Source organism: Populus alba, chromosome 17, assembly GCF_005239225.2.
Source record: "Populus alba chromosome 17, ASM523922v2, whole genome shotgun sequence".
Classification (NCBI taxonomy): domain Eukaryota; kingdom Viridiplantae; phylum Streptophyta; class Magnoliopsida; order Malpighiales; family Salicaceae; genus Populus; species Populus alba.
This window is the reverse complement of record NC_133300.1, coordinates 222,681-242,755: the sequence shown is the minus strand read 5'-3', so window position 1 is coordinate 242,755 and position 20,075 is coordinate 222,681. Positions and strand designations below refer to the sequence as shown.

The window sequence follows — 20,075 nt, the reverse complement described above, 5'->3', positions numbered from 1 at the left end:
TTCAGCTTTAGCCGTTTTCGTGCCCTTGCTTGAGTTAATTATTACTCCTAATAGTTTTCAGAATCATCAAATTAGTCCTTTTGTTATCAGAATTAATCTAATAATCCCTTAACTACTGTTGTCAATTTAGTAGCGTTTTGCTCTAAAACTTCCTTTTCCTAACACAATTTCCCTAAATACTTCTCTTTATGTATTCTATTTTTCAAGGAAAAAATAAAATATATTGAAAAAGTTCATAAAATTAACAAAAGACTAAATTATAAATAAATTTAAAAATAGAGGAATTAAAGTTTGGATTTTAAAACAATAAGGATTAATTAATTAGTTAGGTCTAGCTTATAATTAAGGCCTGGTATGTATTTGAAACTCCGTTTCAACCACACACAAAAAACATTAACAATGTTTTTTGTAAGTGAAACACGGTTTCAACAACTTAACCAAACCATTTCTAAAATCTAAAAAAAAGGGGTTGTATCTGGAAGAATTTTTTGCCCAACCTAATTTCTAAAACATGGTGCTTAGTGAGACATATTTTGCAGATACAGTTGAAAATTTTCAAATAATTTAAGCAAGTAAAATGTGTGAAAAGTCTCAAGTTCATAAGTGTAGAAAAATCACTGAAAGAATCAAACTTCATTGTAAATTCCATATTGAATGACATTTTAGGTGGAAGTGGCAGTGAGATTGCTCATCCCCCCCCCCCCCCCCCACACGAAAATGGCATTGCACATCTTGTTTAACTTTTGTTTTTAACTATATGAAAGAATCAGCTTGAGAAATAAATGAATGATGATCCTGTTGTTCAACATTCAACAATATCATAAAATGCTGCCATCTGGGATCACTGCACTCTCTAGGACAACCACTATTCCTCCACTGATTATGTAGCCATCAGCTTCCCTGTTGCATTCTTGTACATTGTCTTTGTTAATAATCTGCAGAACACAATTGCATAGATGTTACATCAGTAAGGAATGACAGGAACTCAATACTCAGTCCCACAGAGACAAACAATCCTGTTTTAATAATGTCTCAGACTCGCACCTTAACATTCTGAAAGCAATTGTATTTTTGTGTACATCACTTGTTTTGGCTTTGGATTAGTTTGGCTATGTTTATGATTCTACATACCATTACATTTCTGCCAATCCTTGCATTCTTGTCTACAATAGCTTTCTTTATGTGAGTTTCATCGCCAATTCCTATCGGAATCAACATGCCCTTCTGATCCTTGCCACTTTTTTGGATATAGTTTTTCTGTTGAGCATCCACATCTCAGTTAGTATCATCACTAAATGTACATACTTGTGTTGCTTTAGGAAAACTAAAAATGAAAGTTGCTTTCAATAGCTCTCTCTTACTTGATAGATATCAGAACCCATGATGATTGAATCTTCAATTATGGCCTTCTCTCTAATGATTGTCCTCATACCAACTACTGTTCCTTTGATCTTGCACCTCTATTCTTAGAAAGACCAAAAAGATATTTCCAAGAAAATAAAGCATGACGAGATTCAGAAACAAGATACAACACAATCTATGACATCATATTCCTTACTTCGAGCAAAAGGGAGAAACATAGGAGGCTGATGGAAAAGTTATTCTTACATCAAGGATACAACCATCTCCAACCACACTTTCTGTGATGGCAGCATCGGTTACAGTAGTCGGAGGCAGATAGCGAGGCATGGTGTATAGAGGAGCATCTTTATCGTAGAAGCTGTCAGGAAAGGAATGAAGTTTGTGTTAGCTGATGAGAGGCCATTATAGGTGTTATACTTCCATCCTTCCAGGAAGAAAAATTACTGACTTGTATCCCATGTTTAATCTCTTTATGCACTCCATGTTTGCTTGATAAAATGCTGCAATGCTACTCATGTCCTCCCAGTATCCATCAAATTCATAAGCTTGAACCTGCTCCATGCACATAATAAGAACTTTCTCAATGAAAGCTCATGGAAGAGAAGGAAACATGAAGCATATTTTTGGACAAAGCAAACATAGTTAGTGTAAAAGTTAATGCTTAATTAGCTAACTCCAGCCTGACCTTCATTCCAATCGATATTGTGCCGGGTATTACTTCAGTTCCGAAGTCATTTGCCTCGGGGAAGTATTCGTTTAGAGACTTGCTCATAATGTCTCTATTAACAAGATAGATCCCCATGCTGGATAGCTGCCTACAACCATTATCATTGAATGCTTGGGAACTTTGGACCTGAATTTTAGGAGAGATTCTTTAGAGAACACGATCCCCACAGGAGTCGCGGGTTCGAAACTTTTAGGAGGAAAATAATATTTACTAAAATCAACTTACTGCCCTCTCTGACTTCACATCGAACTCTGTAACTTCATTTCGAGAATTCACTTTTAATATGCCAAAACCAGGATCTTGATCTCTTATTGAATTCAAAGCTGCAATGGTTATATCGGCCTGGCTACTTCGATGGGCCTTTACTAGTTTCTGGTAGTCCATTCTGTAGAGATGATGGCCAGGAAGGACCAGAAACTCAGACACTGGGTACTCTTCCAGTACCCACAAGCACCTTCTCATTGCATCAGCAGTTCCCTAGTACAAAAAGAAACAGAAATGATCACATTGGCTTTGCCGACCATAGCTGCCCCTCATTGAGTAGAAGCTATAAGCATCGAATACGCATGTGTTACAGAAGTAGATAAGCTATCAGACCTGAAACCAGCCTTGGTCTTCTAGACTCTGATATGCCGCAATCACTTCAACAAACCCGTCTTTGCCGAGGCCTAAGCCAGCATATGCTCTAGAGAGGTGAGAATTGAGAGAAGTAGAATTATATTGTGTTAGAGCATATATCTTGTTTATGTTACTGTTAATACAGTTGCTAATAACTGCATCAACGATTCTGTAATTTGCTCCAATGGGAATGGCGCCTTCTGATCTTCTTTTTGTCAATGGATAGAGCCTTGACTCTGATCCATCTCCAAATACAATAGCTGCAACACTCTGCCATAAATGAATTCTCAAATATTATTCACATATAAGCATTTGCAAAATCCTGGCAAAAAGTACATTAGAAACTAAGGCAACATACGAAAGAAAAATAGACCTGATTTACTTGAGGGAATGATGATATGGGATGTTGAGGTTGCTGAGAATTGGATATGAACAAACTTGGCAAAGAGAAAGAAGAGAAAGTTGACAAGTGTTTTCGACGACTATGAGCCAATTCAAGGATGCAGTGCTTTGCTTGGGGATTTACAGGGTTGGAACTAGAAAGCTGCAATATCGCCATGTCAATAGAGAACAATTGACTATATGATGTATCAATGAAAGAAGATGAACCCTTAATCAAAATTATGATCTTTCAAGGTATATAGAGACTAATGGAGGAGAATATTTTCATTTCTTCCAAGCTGCTATGAAAAAAGATAAATCTTCCTTGCGTGGCTTGTACCTGCAGATCAAAAACTAGCCGAATGCCGTACAAAATGACAATCTTTCATGGTCCATGTGGGCAGCTTGCATGTTTGCGATACTATGTTTAACTTAGGTTCTAAGCTTCGTGTTGCCTTTTTTTTCTCTTTATTCCTTGGCTTGATTGCGTTTCGTTCACTTTGTTTGTTAGGATTAGCCAAATCAATGGTGCTTAATACAACTAATACAGTAACATTAAACCTTCCAATAGAATTACCGCAACGTCCTTATGCCCTTCTGAGATGGTTCGCAGTTCCTCTTCCCCTGTCCTTTGTTTTACTGAAAAAGAGAGGGGGGGTTATTCGGTCATTTAGTTTTAGAACGAATCTTGAAGGGCAATAGCCAGTGTCTGGCATTCTGGAATAGAGTGGCTATCAAGGGAGGTATTGTCTCAGCTTCACGGTGTACTGGCCAACAGCCTCCCTTTCTGTCTCTGTTTCACTCCTCTGCTCACCCACAATCTTCATGGGGAAACAAGATGGCCGAGGTGAAAGTGTTATGGCAGTTCTGTTCATGAAATATTATGGCAGAGTTCCCCATGGGTGAGGAGACATGGGGAAATAAAGTATGAGACAAATTGCTGCCAGTTGCAGCAATTTGACATGCACACATGGTTCCCCAAAGAAGTAACAGAGGAAAAAAAAAAAAAACACATCCATTTGACATGTTAAGGCAAATGAGCAGTTAGCATAGTTCTGTGTTTTTACAACATCAAACATGCTATCTTCCATTGCCAGTGCAAGTTCTGGTATGAAGTCAATTTCTTGCAGCCGACAAATAGCTGACTATCGTCTGAGATATTTAGGCTGCATTTTTATTTTTTCACTAACTTCTCAGCACATAAAAATTTCAACTGTTTTAAAGAAAAAGAAATCTACACAGTACAGTCATTTCCCAGGAGGGATAAAGGATTTCTTACAACTCTCCTCAAAGTAACAGTCTTGTTACTTTAGATGGTGCTCAAACAAGGATGCCATCTCAATCTGCAAACGAAAAAAATTAACCGAAAATTAATAAGAATTATCCAATAAAAAAACTCCAACTCGCCATGTTACATTACAAGCAAAAGGAAATAACCATGGTGTGATAAGAACAAAATGAACTTGGGAAAGAAACACATTACAAGCAAAAGGAATTATCTCATATGAAAAAGTTTTGAAACAATACATGTTGATGTAGACTATAAAAAAAGAAAATGTAAAGTGTAACATAGTTATTTCGCATTAAAAAGTTAAGAAACAATTCATTTAGAAATAGGCTATAAAAAATTATTAAGTGTAATATACTTATCCCATATTAAAAACTTAAGAAACAATCCATGTGGATGTAGGTTATGTATAATTATCCTATATTGAAATATAAAAAAACAATTCATGTGAATGTAAGTTATAGAAAAAAAGTGAAGTGTAATATAGGTATCCCACATTAAAAAATTAAGAAACAATCTATGTGGATATAACCATTTATAGTTATCCAACATTAAAAGGTTAAGAAACAATCCATATAGATATAGACTATATATAGTTATCCCACATTGAAAAGTTAATAAACAATTCATGTGGATATAAGCTATAAAAAAATAAATATGTGAGACTAAATATTTATAAATTAATTTTATATTTTTTGGGTTTATTAAAAAAAAAAGATCTCACTCAGGTTATGCCAGGTCACTCGGGTTTTGGGTTGACTTGGTAGGTCGCCTTGGTTTGACCGGGCTAATTGCAAGCCTGAATTTTTTGTGATTTGAAACCCAGCCAAGGCCTGGGTTCAACTCGTCAGGCCAGACCAGGGTTTCAAATCACAAAAACCCGCACATTGAAACCATGTGCCAAAGCCTATTGAACCTATTGCAAGCATTGAAAAAATGTAGAATATGAAACATGAACCTAAAGGACAATTGCCTTGGCTGAGCAACTAGACAACATTTCTTTGAACCACTCACTACACCTCTAAAAAGTTTATTATGTTAAAAGAAAATATATCGTCCATTGACAACAAATTAGATGAATACTTTTCTCAACCTCCTATCCCACAAGAAGATTTGATAAACAGAAAGATATACCAAAGAAAATCAAGGAAGAAATTAATAACATGTAAGATGGAAGAAGACAGAAAACTAAATACTAGAAAATAATTAATCAGTACATGTACTTATCCCAAGCATTAATAATGTAAATCCAACACAATCAACTTACAGCTGTCAAAGCAGCCTCAGCACCCTTATTCCCAGATTTGCCACCAGCTCGATTTATCGCCTGCATTTATCAAAACAAACGATTTCAGATGAAACATTCTCGGAAAAAAACCTATGAAGCGTGCTTTTGTTTTATTCAAATGCTTCTTTCACAAGTTTACCTGTTCCATGTCCTCGCATGTCAGAACACCAAATATACATGGAACCCCTGCAAATTCATCAAGAGAGTATTATAAGTTTTCACTGTGAAGCCTTTCAACAGAATTGGAGAGAGCAGCAGTAAACTGGTATACAGCTACCTGCCAGATCATTTCCTCAAGGGTTGACAAAGCATGCATGTTATGTTACATTAAAGGAGAAAGCAATTTTTCAGTTATAAAAGAGTTAGGCAGAAACAGAGCATATTGATGCTAAATGACACCTGAAGAATTAAAGTTGGTCGTATGCAACCGTGTACACACTTGTGTGTGGTGTGTGAAGAACAAAAGAAGAGATGGTGTTTTATCAGTTTTGAAAAGTATTATACACACCACAGTGATATTTGATGCAATAATGACAACTTCAACCACTCTTCATCTGTGTCTGTTTCCATCTTTGAGCCCATGGTGCATTTCGACATTTACTTTATTATATGGCATAATGTGTTACAGAAACTTGTATATAACAAGATAATTACTATAGTGAAGGACAAACCCTTTGAACCTTGGTCAACAGAGTTTCAAAACCACGCAATAAAACCAGCGAAAAGTGTAAACACCAACCTGAATTTAAACCAGCAGAAAGCACACCAGATGCTGCTGAATTAGCAACAGCATCATAGTGAGTGGTGTCACCTCTTACCTACCATCATCAACAAAAAATAATTCACATACTAGGCCAGCCTGGAAGTAGTACTTCAAGGAAAGTAAAATGAGGAGGAAGCCACCCCTCATAACACCAAAATACTTCCATCAAATAGCAACTTGTTTCAAGGTAATGAAGAGAAATCATTCATACCACAGCTCCAATACACACCACTGCATGATATTTTCCTGACTTGCCTAACCTTTCTGCAACAATGCCTATTTCAAAACTACCAGGAACCCATACAACCTGATGAGAAACATAATAAAACAACCACACCCTTATCAAAATTCACTAACAAAAAGAAAACAAATTTGAAAAAAATAGCTTCTCAAATAAACAGTTTGCATACATCAATGTCTTCTTCTTTGACTGAATATTTCTTGAAAGTTGCAACAGCTCCTTCTAAAAGTGGCCTGGTAATAATCTCATTGAACCTAGCCACGACCTTAGATTGTCGTTTCCAGTAATCAATGTCAACATAAGGAAAATCAATTCAAATGAAAGCCTAAATAAACAGAAAAGCAGAGAAACTTACGAGTGCAAAGCGAAACCCCTCAGTTTTGGTAACTGAGCCTTCCAAATGCCTAACAGCTGCTGTTTCCACAATGGACGACCGCTCTTTCCTCTCAAAGCCAATGCTAGTCGTCCCAAACCCTGAAAAGTTTTGAAATTCACATCACAAATAAATGATCTTTCATGGCTGAATACAAAAAAAAAAAAAAAAAAAAAGTCTAGCATTAACAATAAAAAATTACAGCAGGGTTGGATCCCAATGACTAAGAAAATGAAATTAACATCTTTCACAACTATTATAGCTAGTAATTTGGATTGAATAGAAATGACTGACCAATAGAAGATGATGAGGAAAAAGAGAGCTGTGTTGGTTTCCGATAGAGAGGCGAAAAGCTTCGATTTTGATGATGAAAAAAGTGAACAGAATTCGATAATAAATCTTTCGTTGAAGCAGACAGTAAAACCATTTCCTTTTTCTTTTGATTCTCTTAAGATTGACAAGAGAAAATGGGAAGAACCTTGACTATTCAAAACCCTACTTGACCTCACTCTATCTGGAGTATATATATCATGGTGGTTTCGATATTAAATTATTAATAACGTTAGATCCGAACCCGGGTTTTGTTTGTTGGTTGCTAACATAAAGTCCATTTTTTTCCTTACAAAAAGCCCATTTGATGTCAGTATAGTTCCCTTTTTTTTTTTTTTGTATCGATCTAGTGAATTGTGAACTATTTGACTAGTGGCACTATGCCAACCACACCATACAAAGTACCCCTAAAACCCTAAAAAAAAAAAAACAAAAAAAACCCTCCCCGTCTCCTTCTCATCCTTCTTCTTGAGCGAAAAATGTGGATTCAAGGGGCAGTGATTTGTGAACCATTGAAGCCACTCTATCTTAGCAACCCACTTAGCTCTAATGGAACTAGTTTCTTCACCAACCATTATCAGGTAATGTAAAAAGCTGGGGCTATCATGTTACTGCTTTCATTGTATTGTTTTCATAATCAAAGATCTTACTTCTTTTTTGTTTGCTTGCTGTATAAATCAATATAGACTAAGAGGGCAATGGAAAAAAATGAAACTTTAACAAGCTAAGTTAGCAAACACCCTTTAGTACATAAACATATTTTTGTTTTGTGACATCAGAAACGGAGATCTTCTGTGGTTGTAATGTCCATGACAACCAAAAGTACTGCAGTTCCTATCATGGTATGATACGGTATTGTTTTTATTTATTTATTTATGATTATATTGTATTTTTTTTCTTTTTACTAGGTTAGCTGACGTGAATTGTTTCGTCATTATGGTGATTAGGGGAAAATTGACTTTGGATGTTATTAATTTGTATTATTTTGTTAATTTGAGGTAAATGGCTGTAATGGAAAAATGGGGAGTTCTGTCATATTGGCAGCGAATTCTGCTGGACTTCAAATTCTTCCAAAATCATTTGGCCCGGAAAAGGAGGCTGGTAATACTGTGGAAGTTTTTGGGAATGAGATTAAAATTCATGGTCCTTCTGAAAGAGAAAGCGTGCTTGCGTCTCTCTATGATGAGTATCCGAGCATGATTGTGGTGGATTACACTGTGCCTGATTTGGTGAATGGTAAAATTTCTTGGAGCTATTGACTCTTGAAACAGAAAAGAAATTTTAATTATTATCCAGAAGAGAGTTCTCGTGGTAGTTCAAGTCTGAAATTCATAGATTTGGTATTTTACTCTGAGTTCAAAATGGAATTTTTTGTTGGCAACCTTTGCTACCTGAAAAGAAAATATTTTGGTGCTGCCAAAAATGGGATATGGATATCATAATTAAAGTTTTTTTTTTTTTTTCAATTCTTTTAGTTTTCTCTTGCATCTAGGATTTTTAATGTTAGAATTGCATGGAAAAAGCTAATCCATTCATGTTGAAAAAGTTTCATAATTCATCATGTGTTATAATATTACAGACATTGTGAAGCTTCCTGTTGTGATTTTGTTCTTTCTTTTGTTGATCATCTTTTAATCTTTTGACCTTTCTTTTTGTAATGTGTAGATAATGCAGATCTGTATTGCAGAGTTGGGGTGCCATTTGTGATGGGAACTACTGGTGGCGATAGGGATATATTATATAAGACTGTGGATGCCTCAAAAGTTTATGCAGTAATCTCGCCACAAATGGGGAAACAGGTGATGGGATTGAGTGCCTCGAACGGGTTGTGAAATGTAATAGATCCTGATGCTGTAAGTTATCATGTTCTCCGTACTAATGGGTTATTTCTTTTTGATAGGTGGTTGCATTTCTTGCAGCCATGGAGATTATGGCTGAGCAATTTCCTGGTGCATTCTCTGGATACTCCCTTCATGTATGTCTTTCTGCATTGATTCCCTTTTGGAAAAGAAGTTCCCTTCCTCACTTGAGTTTGTTGTCAGTGGTGCTAATATTGCTGATAAACTTATTTAATTTTTAGGTGAAGGAGTCCCATCAAGCAGGAAAGCTGGACACGTCTGGAACTGCCAAGGCTGTCATTTCTTGCTTCAAGAAATTGGGGGTGTCTTTTGATGATCAGGTGGTATTAAAGCATAACTTATTCTTATATCTTCATGAAAATAGTGAATTTCATGCTTCATTTGCTTGGTTTTCATGTAAAAGTTGAAACTTGACATGATTACAAAAAAAATTGAAATTTGGTCATGAGGTTAAGTCATAATACTTTTATTACCAGCCCTTGTTTGGCACATCTTTTCTGGTTTTAAACTTCACACTCAACCATGTTGTCTTATAAGTGTTTTCATTGAAGATTTGGTCCTATGCTGTGTCCACCTCCCAAAAAAATGTACTGTCTTTTTAATATGATTTTTTGCTGACTGTTCAGATAGAAATGATCCGAGATCCCAAGGAACAAGTGCAGTTGGTGGGAGTTCCAGAGGAGTATTTGTCTGGTCATGCATTTCATTTGTATTATCTGTCATCACCTGATAAAACGTAATAACAAATATTCGTTCTCATTTTTATTTGAATTCTGTTATTTTTTTCTTTTTTTAAAACAATTATCTTTTGGATTTCTTTTCGTGCAGTGTTTCATTTGAGTTTCAACATAATGTGTGCGGTAGATCAATCTATGCTGAGGGTACAGTTGATGCTGTACTTTTCCTTGCTAAGAAGGTGACAATGCTTCAAATCCTCCTCTCATACTTAAGATTTAATTTAGTTATATTCATAATAGGATAGCTCCTTGACATAAAACCTCTTTTGCCAATTTTTATTGCTCAGCTCTTGTAATCACTACCTCTTCTACCTCACTGCTCTTCTTTGGTAGTTTCACTATTTGAAGATCCTATGATAAAACGTTCTGAGAATACATATGTTATTGAGAAATTTAGCTGTGGTTTCGAAGTTGATTGTCAGTAGTAATTTCAATGTGATGTTTCGAAGTTGATTGCCGGTAGTAATTTTAATGTGATTAAAACGCAGATTCAATCAAAGGCTGACAAGCGGATCTACGATATGATTGATGTCTTGCGGGAGGGTAACATGAGATAAATTGCAATGGAGGCAACAAGCTAGCTTCCCACTCCAATTTCATCCAATCTTGCAATGGAACTTCCATTGGCTACATAGTTTAATCCAATGAGCACTCTCTGAAAATTGATTGAAGGCTTAGGCAGACTTAGCTAAACCTGAATCGGATGTCTGCTGCGGCACAGAGATCAGGGTAGTGCTCCCAAGCCTGCAAGAAAAACTTGAGCTACAAGTGTGGAAAGCGAGTTGGAGTATCATCTTTTTTGCGATGTACAAGGAGGATAATAATGCTGTAGTGCAGGCAAGTTTGGATTTTGATACTAGTGAGGGAATGTTAATTGCTTTTGTTTCTTAACTAGTTTTCACGGCAACTTTTTGAGGCATGCCTATCAATGACTGTTCTAGTTGAACCATTGCGCAATACAATGTCTGGGATTGAAGAACTCGAAAGGGTTACAGGGAAAAACCATGGTTCAGTGATTAATAAGAGGCGGTTTGTTACTGCGGTCAACCACCCGGTTGGCCGCTTCAAAAGCAACGGGTTGGCCATAATAACAAACAAACAAGCTTAAATCTAATTTCAGAAGTTGCTTGCCCTGTAAGTGTATTTCTTGTACTTCACCTGCCCTTCTTCAAGAGTGGGATCGATATGGTTTTCTTCTAGTGGTGCATCAAGCCCTTGCCTGCATTTTGTGTCCGATAATCTGCGAGAAGCACAGCCGTGCTTGATTGCGAAATGGTCCGTGTTCTGCATCTAAGCACAAAATCGTGATTCGAGTTCCACAAGGCACTAAATATTTTTGTTTCTCTTTTGGATGGCACTAAATAAGTTGAATTTGATTATAAATCTGTGTGTTTTATCTTTAATTTTAATCCAAATTATTTTGTTTCTAATCTTCTACAAGGAAAGCATAAAAAAATATTTTGCTATACTAATTCAAGTTTTTTAAAAAGATAATCACTAATTTAATTGAACATAACTATAAAGAAAGGCATGTCCCTGGATTTTTTTTGTTCAAAAATTAGGATCAACTAAATCGGTGCCCTGCTCTATACTGTGGGAATGACTGGCCAATTTTTTTTTAATGTGAAAAAAAATGCTTAGATCGTATATTTTTAAATAAAAAGGGAAATTTTATGACTTAGATGATTAATTTTTTTGGATCCAATAGGATTGGGTAATCTAATAATATGATTACAAAAAGGTAACCATAATAGATGAATTGAACAAAATAATATTTGACAATAACCCTAAATCCTTTTTATTCTCCCTCTAGTGACAAATCATAACACTAAGAATCGTGGTAACGTCCATGTTTCCTGTGGTTTTACTTTGCAAGCTGTTTTGTTAATTAACAAACACTTGTTACTGTTCATGAGTTCCACGGTCTGCTGCATTTGAAACACAAGAAAAAGGGGAAGCAGCTAAGAGATGCTTCCTACTCGCGACAAAATGTTGAATCGTGTTTTTTTTTTTTTTTGAAAAACCTGTGTAGTTAATTGATTTCATTCGCACTGTTCACGTGAATGTGAACAACAATTTTTTTTTATTTTTTTTAATTAGTTTAAGGTGGATTAAATTTACTCGTACTGTAATCTTAATTTTATTCTTGATAATATTTTACTTAATTTTGTAGTTCTTGTCGGATGAATTTTGTACGTAATGGAATTGTAGATAATTTTTTTAAAAGTAATTTTTTATATATAAAGTATGATTTATTTCATGATGTAATAACAATAGTTAAATCCACAATATTTAAATTAAAAACCATTAATATTAATATATGTTTTTTAAAATTATTTTATAATCTCAATTTCAAAAGCATTCTTAATCAAACACATTAAACTATTTTTTCTTCAACCTCAATTTCAACTACAATTTTAACCAAACATCTATTTTTTCAAACCAGCCTCAACTAAAAAAATACTTTTTATAAAACAACCTTTTTCAAACCACAACCACAACAGCTATCGTAATATCAAATATACTCTAAAAAAGTAAAAATGGTGTTTTTATACTTCAATTTTTGGCTAGTTACATATTGACCCAATTGTTTCTTTTATTTTTATTTTTTTTCTCACTAAACTATTTCTCTTTTAAATTTTAATGCTATTTTAGCCCTTTTTGTTTCAATTATATCTACCTATTTTATCTAGTATTTTTTTTAAAAAATTTCATTTCATCTATTTTTTATCCGGGTTAAATTTAACTATTTTACCAATCTGAAAAAAATATTCTAATTGATTGTTTACAACTAGGAAATAATAAAGAAAAATTTTCATGTAAATTTCACTAATTTTTACTTTTAAGGTTATTGTTGTAGTTTTACTATTTATAAAATAAAATCTCAAATTATCCTTGATGAAATTTAATAATTTTAAATGATCCTTGTAAAAATATCAATTCACTTTTAAAATTGATAAGATGTTGTTTGTTTGCTGTTTTTGTTTTTAGAAAAAATGGTAAAAATATAATTGTTGTCCACAATGTCACGTGTCTTAGAAATAATGTTTCTACAATTTTTTTTTTTGTTATACTTGGTTTTAATTACCCTAAACTTATATATTTTTAAAATTATTAATTAACGTGAAATGTGTATCTTTAAAATCATTTTGGAAAGAGAGGACTTAGTTTGACATTATAAAAATAAGGAATTACACCTTTTTTATCTAGCAAGATGAATAAAAGTTTAAAGATGTGTTTGAAAGTGTTTTTATTTATGTTTTTTTTTTTTTTTGGTTTTAAAAAATATTAAATTAATATTTTTTAAAGGTTTTGATGTGTTAAAATTTTAAAAAATTTATTTTAATATATTTTTATGTGAAAAATCATTATAAAAAATACCTTGTACTATAATCTTAAATACAAATTAAAAAAAAATAATTACAATGATTTTTCTTTTTTAATTTTCAATTCTTTCCATCTGAATAAATTGGCACAAACTTTTATATATTTTATTTTATAATTTTTAATATTTTTAATTTGAATGAATTAACTCATATATTTTTTTGAATAAAAGTTATAAGGTATCATTCTAAAATAAAATAAAAAATTTAATTGAACACAAAAATAAGAAAAGAGAGGAACATGTATTATTGTTTTGATTTTTTTTTTATTGTTTTTAGATTATTTTAAAAAAATAAAAAATATTATTTGAATATATATTAAAAAAACATTTTAAAATAAAGCTGAAATATTCCAGAGACGAGGGGAGAGGGAGAGGGAGAGGGAGATAGATGGAGGGAATGGTGAACAGAGAAGATTTGAAGTCGATGCTACCGTTTCTGCCTTTACTACTTGGCTCATCAAATCTGTTTTGGCCATCCCAAGTGGTTAAATCACTCGAAACCCTCTCAAAAGGACCTCTTTACAGCAAAGTTGACTCAGGTGAACTGCTTTTCAATGCCATTTCCCATATCAGAGATTCTCTTGCTCTCCCTTCTCTGCAACCTGTCGCTCCTTTTGCCCATGGAGGTTATGCTCTCTTCTTTGACGAGGTAACCTTTAAACTTAACTCGGTTTTCCCTTTTCTTTTCTGGGTTCTCTCATTTTTATTGCGTCTTTCAAGCTTCAATGGTTAAAATTTTTCAAACTTCCATAAAAGAAGAGTTGAAAAAGCCCATTATTTCGCTTGCTTTATATTTGATTCATTATGTACAAAGTTTTGAAATTTGACAGAAAAGTAGTTGAATGGGTGAGCTAAGAAGGATATGTTGCAAATTTCAGTCTAGGAGAGTTATTTTGAGAAAAAACCCCATCATTTCTCAATTCTTCTTAGTTGGTTTTGTATGGTGTGTACGCATTTTTCATAAAGTTTTGAGCTTTCTGTTGATTTTTTATTTTGTATTTTCATATGCATGAACTGATGCCTAGCAAATCGTTTTAGTTTGCATGTTATCATGCTAAGATCAGTAAATAAATTTTCCCTTAGATGTTATGCTGAATTTGTAGGAGTTCAATGCAGCTAATTTCCCGGGCAGAGGCTTCAAAATGGTTTGAAGAGGTTGTCCCAGCGTTGGCTAACTTGCTCTTGAGATTGCCATCTCTTTTAGAGTCTCACTATCAAGATGCTGATTACTTGTTTAATGGTGTCGGAACTGGCCTTCGCTTGTTGGGTTCACAAGAAGCTGGCATAGTGTTCCTTGGCCAGGTATCTCAGCGTGTTTGGTTTTTCTTTTCTCAAATATTATTCTTTTATTGGATTCAAATTTTGCTTAAAATGCATCAAGTGAATTTCATTTGGTAATAAAAATAGCACGGTGACACTTAATCTGTAGGATGTTGCAAACGGCTTCTTGTTATCTTTTGAATATCCTTTTTTAAATTACAATTTCATTCTGCACTTAGAAAAGCATTTCTTCATTTACAACATCAGAAACTGATTATGTCAATCAATGCTGCTCTTCAGGAATTGGTTGCTGCTCTCCTCACATGTGCGTTCTTTTGTTTGTTTCCTGTCTCTGATAGAGGTTCAAAACGTCTTCCAACAATAAATTTTGATAATTTGTTTGAGTATGTGACCTTCAGCTTTCTTTTGTGGACATCTTGAACTCATGCATCATGTAATAAATATGAGCTGTCGGCACTAGACCTAAAAATTGTAATTACCTAGGCTAGCTATGGTCCCACTTTATTATCATTTCGGTCTATTCATTCTTTTTATCACATGGGGATGGTATTTTTCATGAAGAGTCAAATGACCAGTATTGTGTCCAAAAGGAAACTAATTGAGACAAATAATTACTTCATGCTGGAGGTTTAGGTATTTTGTTGTAGGCTACTGTATTTCATAGAAGATGCAAATGTATTCTGGAACTTGAACCTTATTATATAAGAAAGAATTTAGTAAAACAGTTCTGAAAGATAGAAGGAATAATGTTCACGTCTTCTCATGTCATCTTCTCTATATTTTGTACGATCAGACTGTTGAAGACAATTGCTTAGGATCTCCAAAATCCATATACTTAAGACCAGGCAGTTCACTAACTGTACAGTGTTACACAAACAATCTCTGCTGGATGCTTTTATGCCACATTTTATTGTCGAGTAAATCAAAGTTTTACTGAATGCTATTTACCAATTGGTTTTGCTTCTATAATTCAGTTCACCTTGTCAATGTTTAACTGAAGACTCATTTTAAACTTTTTTCCTTGACCTGGAAAATAAATCCATCTGACACTTCAGTGCTTCTCAGGGATATATATGAGAGTTACAGTAAAAAGCAGGAGAACAAAATAAAGTGTATTATGCATTATTTTGAAAGGATATGTTCATCTATGCCTGAGGGCTTTGTCTCCTTTGAGAGGAAGGTTCTTCTTTTAGAACAACTTCCTTTGTGTGTTTCTTATCCCGAGGCAGATTTTTGGAGCAAATCTGTTGTTTCTCTCTGCCCTTTTGAGGTAAGTTAATAAATGGATTCATGCATAGCTAGCCAAAGTTCAAATTTAAACAATCAGCGGAAAATTATCAACCTAATCCAGTAATTTGTTTAATTTCATTCTTGATTTGTGGCATTTACTTGTTAGTTGGTCGTTTCATCTTTCTAGGTCCATAGTTCAGGCTTCATAGAAGACCAATCCAATGGAGCTCTTGAAGTTGATTTTGCTAACAAGTATCTCGGAGGTGGTGCTCTTCGTAGTGGCTGCTTGCAGGTATGAACTTTTTTATGGACTGTTGATGTCAAATCGGTTATGGTTGATACTCAAATTAGTCCATTTATTCACACAACACTTCATTTCTTCAATTGTTTCTTGCATATTTTTTTCCTTATTGTCATGTTAAAATTGCTGTTATCTTCTTGCCATATTACTTAACTAATATTGAGGATATTTTGTTGCTTTATCATCTTTTGTAGGAAGAGATACGGTTCATGATCAGTCCTGAGTTAATTGCTGGAATGCTTTTCTTACCTTGCATGGAAGACAATGAGGCGATTGAAATTGTTGGTGCTGAAAGATTCTCAAACTACACAGGGTGAGGATAACTTGGTGGAGAACTTCAAAACTTGACTTTAAATATACCATCAAGCAGTATATCTGTTTTATTTGTTACTTGAATCACAATAGTATGATATGTAGGCATGTATTCATTGATGAATTAGTTTCTTGGGTCATATGAATTGGTGTGTATAAACTGGGGTATAGGTATAGTGCACAGATTTGATTTAAAACAATCGAAAATTAATCATCTTGTGATGAGTTCTTGTTGGTGGGTTAACAGCCTTGTCAGTCTCAACATGTGGAGCTATCCAATGTAACTATCATGGTTGAAGGTGTGTGTTTCTAGGGCACTCCTTTCTTTTTTGTGTTTTGGCTCCCACCAAAACACTTATTTGGAACTGAAACCATGTTTGCCAAAACAGGGAACCCATTCCATTTCTGATGTTTTCTTAGTGTGTGTATGAGAAATCAGATAACAACGTGTGGAACTGAAATGATCATAGTCCAAACGGTGTGTATTTCTAGGGTGCACCTTTTTGTTTGTGTGTTTTGGCTCACACCAAAACACTTATTTGGAACTGAAATCATATTTGTTAAATTAAGTAACCCATTCCATTTTTGTATGAGAAATTAGATATCATGTGCAGGTGCTTTCTTTACTTTGTGGAATCCTACATGCTGATGCATGCTGTAAGCAAGAAATGTTAAGAAATTAAAATGACTTATTCCATATAACTTGATGGATTTGTGCAATATATGATCATCTATAGGTGTTTTAGTCATACTCTCCAAAATGTCAACCTAATGTTTTTGTGATGACATATTATGAGTATCATCATGAATTAATATGTAGGCAGCTTTTGTGGAGGTTTTATCTTTATATCTGTTTTTTATACCTGTTGGTTCAAATGTAACTATTTTTACACAATGGTAAACTTTTAACCATTGATTAACTAGCTTACGATTATACTTGTTTGTTATCCTTCCTTTATTAACGTTGAGATACAAACTTTTCTTTTTATGTGCTGAATTTGAAATAACAAGCATTTCCGTAAGAATGGAATATTGATTTCAGTTAACTAATGTTGCAGTCAATTTCTTATCAGTCTCCTCTTTGACTGCTGCAGGTACGCCTCTTCTTTTTGTTTTTCTGGTGACCATGTGGACAAAAGGAATGTTGATGGTTTCAGAAGATGTAAAACCAGGATTGTTGCCATTGATGCATTATGCAGGGCAGGGATGAGACAATATAAGTGCACATACCTGCTTCGGTATGTGAAATTTGGTTTTCCAGTGCCACACAGACTTGCATATGGAATTGAAAGGAAGGTTTTTCTTTGAGAGAACTTATAGAAGAGTGTGACATGGTTCCATATGTGAGTTATCAACATGACAAATAGTATTTCTCAACAAAACTAGAATAAAAAAAGGATGAACATGTGACAAGTGGTGGGTGCTCGAAACAACATGACTCTCTTCTAATTTCATGTTGTTCCATTTAGACTTTTCCATGCACACCAAATGGTTGTGCATGTTGAGTGAACCTCCATGAAAGTTGTTGTGATTTTCTTTTGAGAAAAAATAAAAAAATAACTTTCCAATTTACAACATGCTCTATCAGTGTTTGTTTAATAGGAACACAATCAAGGAACTCAATGTTGTTTTCTACAGCTTTCTTAATTGAGAATTCAGGAAGATAAAATCTGAAATTCTAAGTGTGGTTTGGGAAAATAGTATGCTCCTGTGCCCCCCTCCTCTTCCTGTGTAGAGCTTTTAACAATGTTTTGTGAAAACACCTTTGAAAGTAGCTTCGATTCTGAAATAGATGAACTTGTCCTTGGTGACAGTGGTTGAAATTCATTACTCATACATAACCAATAATTTGGCATGCCTTCTAAATGCTGCTTTAGAATTTATCATATAATAAATTTTTTTCAAGTGAAGTTGTTAAATTGTGTAGAATGATGAAACTAACTTTGAGAGACCTGTTGCATTTTAGATTGTTTGTTTATCTTTCTACATGGCTTCCTTGCCTAAATATGCAGCCTGTGAGACTGATGGCTCACTATCTTGTCGAACAGTCAGGATTTATGTGCAATCTGATTGCCAAGGAGGGTTTTTAGTTGATTTTGTTAATTTCTCTGAGTCCTACTCGTTTGGTTTTGGCAGGGAGGCTAACAAGGCATTCTGTGGCTTTTTGGATCAATCTAATTGTGACCATCACAAAAGCCCGTTTCAAGATGGTGGCTCACAAGGTTCTCAGTGTATGGAAACTGATAAAGACACTAATGTTGTGGTGAAGGACTTTCCGGTGCGATCTCCACCAGTTTTCTGAGCATTTTGCTTTTCATTGTCTTTTTATTTTTCATAGTCAGAATGATATGAACCTGCCCATGCACAAAATGATTGATCTGGTTCTTCCATTATTATGTTTCTTTCTCAATTCTTGTTGTTATGCTTGGAAATAGATGGATGAAGCCCCCTCAACTTCTGTTGAAATTGCAATGAACAGAGGAGAATATATAAACCAAGTGATTGGATATTCTGACAAGAAGGGTAGTTGGTGTCTTGACCTTGAAGATAAAATCGGTATTGCTACAGGGAATTGGGGGTGCGGAGCTTTTGGTGGAGATCCTGAACTAAAGACCATGATTCAGTGGCTTGCAGCTTCCCAGGTAATCTTTTTATCGAGCTCTACTTGCAAAAGCTGTGTAGGGAAGTTGATGCGTGCCGGTTTGTAGCAGCAGCTTTAGCATCTTGACCTGCTGTAGGAGATATTGGTTGCCAAACAGCTGTAGGATTACCATCACGAACATGCACATAATTTATGTATAACATAAACCATTATGAAATTACTAGTAATTTGTGTGTTGCCACTGCTAGCGAAACTTCTATCTCCTCCAGCTTACCTTCCTCCTGTTCCATACCGAGATTTCTTTAACCAAGGTGCATTTGTTTCAGGCAGCAAGACCTTCTGTTTCGTACTACACATTTGGCATTAAATCGTTGCAGAACCTGAATCAGGTACTTGCAGTAAAATTAAGCGATGAAAGCAGAAACAATTCACTCCAAGAAATTGATTAAGCTTAAACTACAGTCTTTGTAATTTTTATATTCTATGTTCAAAGCCATGCTGTTGCTGAATACAGTTATTGTTCTGCAGGTGAGTCAATGGATTCTGTCACATGAATGGACGGTGGGAGACCTTTGGAATATGCTGGTGGAGTACTCTTCTCGGAGATTCAACAAGGAAACTAACTTGGGTTTCTTTGCATGGTTGCTTCCTACCCTATTTGCTCACGATGCTAAGATGTCAAATTTGACAAGTACACCTTAATTTTTCTGTTGTTTTTCCATTTTTTTAACAATGTAATCAACTGCTTAGTTTCTTTTTTAATATTTCATATTCCATGTGTTCTCTCCGCGAAAGAAATGAAACTTTGCACTAGTTGTTGATGAATATCTGAAAATGCTTGCCTTGCCTTGTAAATTCAAAGATGTAGATAATCTTGAAAACCAAGTCATGCTAGCATAGGGAAAATCATGTTTCACCCTTTATTTATCTTCTTCTTCTTCTTTTTTAGGTTTGGGGTTTAAAATAATAATTATTTGACCAGGATGTATTTTTAATT

At 34.5% G+C, this 20,075-nt stretch overlaps 4 protein-coding genes across 6 annotated transcripts; 2 read left to right on the top strand and 2 right to left on the bottom strand.

Moving 5' to 3' along the window:
• Nucleotides 1-130: 130 nt before the first annotated feature.
• Nucleotides 131-4,049, bottom strand: LOC118056089 (inactive glucose-1-phosphate adenylyltransferase small subunit 2, chloroplastic). 2 transcript variants are annotated; one of them, XM_035068193.2, is made up of 9 exons: nt 3,081-4,049; nt 2,687-2,977; nt 2,315-2,566; nt 2,048-2,215; nt 1,811-1,914; nt 1,609-1,720; nt 1,362-1,460; nt 1,132-1,257; nt 131-935 (listed from the first exon to the last, which is right to left on the bottom strand). In XM_035068193.2, the coding sequence occupies exons 1-9, from the start codon at nt 3,264-3,266 to the stop codon at nt 819-821; spliced, it is 1,455 nt and encodes a 484-aa protein (XP_034924084.1). In that variant the 5' UTR covers nt 3,267-4,049; the 3' UTR covers nt 131-818. The 2 variants fall into 2 exon arrangements, with proteins under 2 accessions (XP_034924084.1, XP_034924085.1); XM_035068194.2 differs by having other exon boundaries at nt 828-935; nt 1,045-1,257.
• Nucleotides 4,050-4,088: 39 nt separating this feature from the next.
• LOC118056091 (6,7-dimethyl-8-ribityllumazine synthase, chloroplastic) lies at nt 4,089-7,578 on the bottom strand. The gene is made up of 8 exons (XM_035068196.2): nt 7,336-7,578; nt 7,024-7,142; nt 6,838-6,933; nt 6,639-6,734; nt 6,404-6,482; nt 5,804-5,850; nt 5,644-5,703; nt 4,089-4,431 (listed from the first exon to the last, which is right to left on the bottom strand). Exons 1-8 carry the CDS (start codon nt 7,466-7,468, stop codon nt 4,393-4,395), a joined length of 669 nt encoding a protein of 222 aa, XP_034924087.1. The 5' UTR covers nt 7,469-7,578; the 3' UTR covers nt 4,089-4,392.
• Nucleotides 7,579-7,754: 176 nt separating this feature from the next.
• On the top strand, nt 7,755-10,946 carry LOC118056090 (4-hydroxy-tetrahydrodipicolinate reductase 2, chloroplastic). Its single transcript, XM_035068195.2, has 9 exons — nt 7,755-7,952; nt 8,151-8,213; nt 8,370-8,607; nt 9,037-9,170; nt 9,272-9,346; nt 9,452-9,550; nt 9,857-9,966; nt 10,059-10,146; nt 10,456-10,946. The coding sequence occupies exons 1-9, from the start codon at nt 7,851-7,853 to the stop codon at nt 10,522-10,524; spliced, it is 978 nt and encodes a 325-aa protein (XP_034924086.1). The 5' UTR covers nt 7,755-7,850; the 3' UTR covers nt 10,525-10,946.
• A 2,763-nt stretch (nt 10,947-13,709) lies between these two features.
• On the top strand, nt 13,710-19,849 carry LOC118056092 (poly(ADP-ribose) glycohydrolase 1). Of its 2 annotated transcripts, XM_035068197.2 has the most exons (11): nt 13,710-14,001; nt 14,469-14,654; nt 14,913-15,016; nt 15,699-15,903; nt 16,051-16,155; nt 16,359-16,477; nt 17,571-17,714; nt 18,613-18,754; nt 18,912-19,118; nt 19,405-19,467; nt 19,607-19,849. In XM_035068197.2, the coding sequence occupies exons 1-11, from the start codon at nt 13,741-13,743 to the stop codon at nt 19,778-19,780; spliced, it is 1,710 nt and encodes a 569-aa protein (XP_034924088.1). In that variant the 5' UTR covers nt 13,710-13,740; the 3' UTR covers nt 19,781-19,849. The 2 variants fall into 2 exon arrangements, with proteins under 2 accessions (XP_034924088.1, XP_034924089.1); XM_035068198.2 differs by lacking the exon at nt 17,571-17,714.
• The last annotated feature ends 226 nt before the right edge of the window (nt 19,850-20,075 follow it).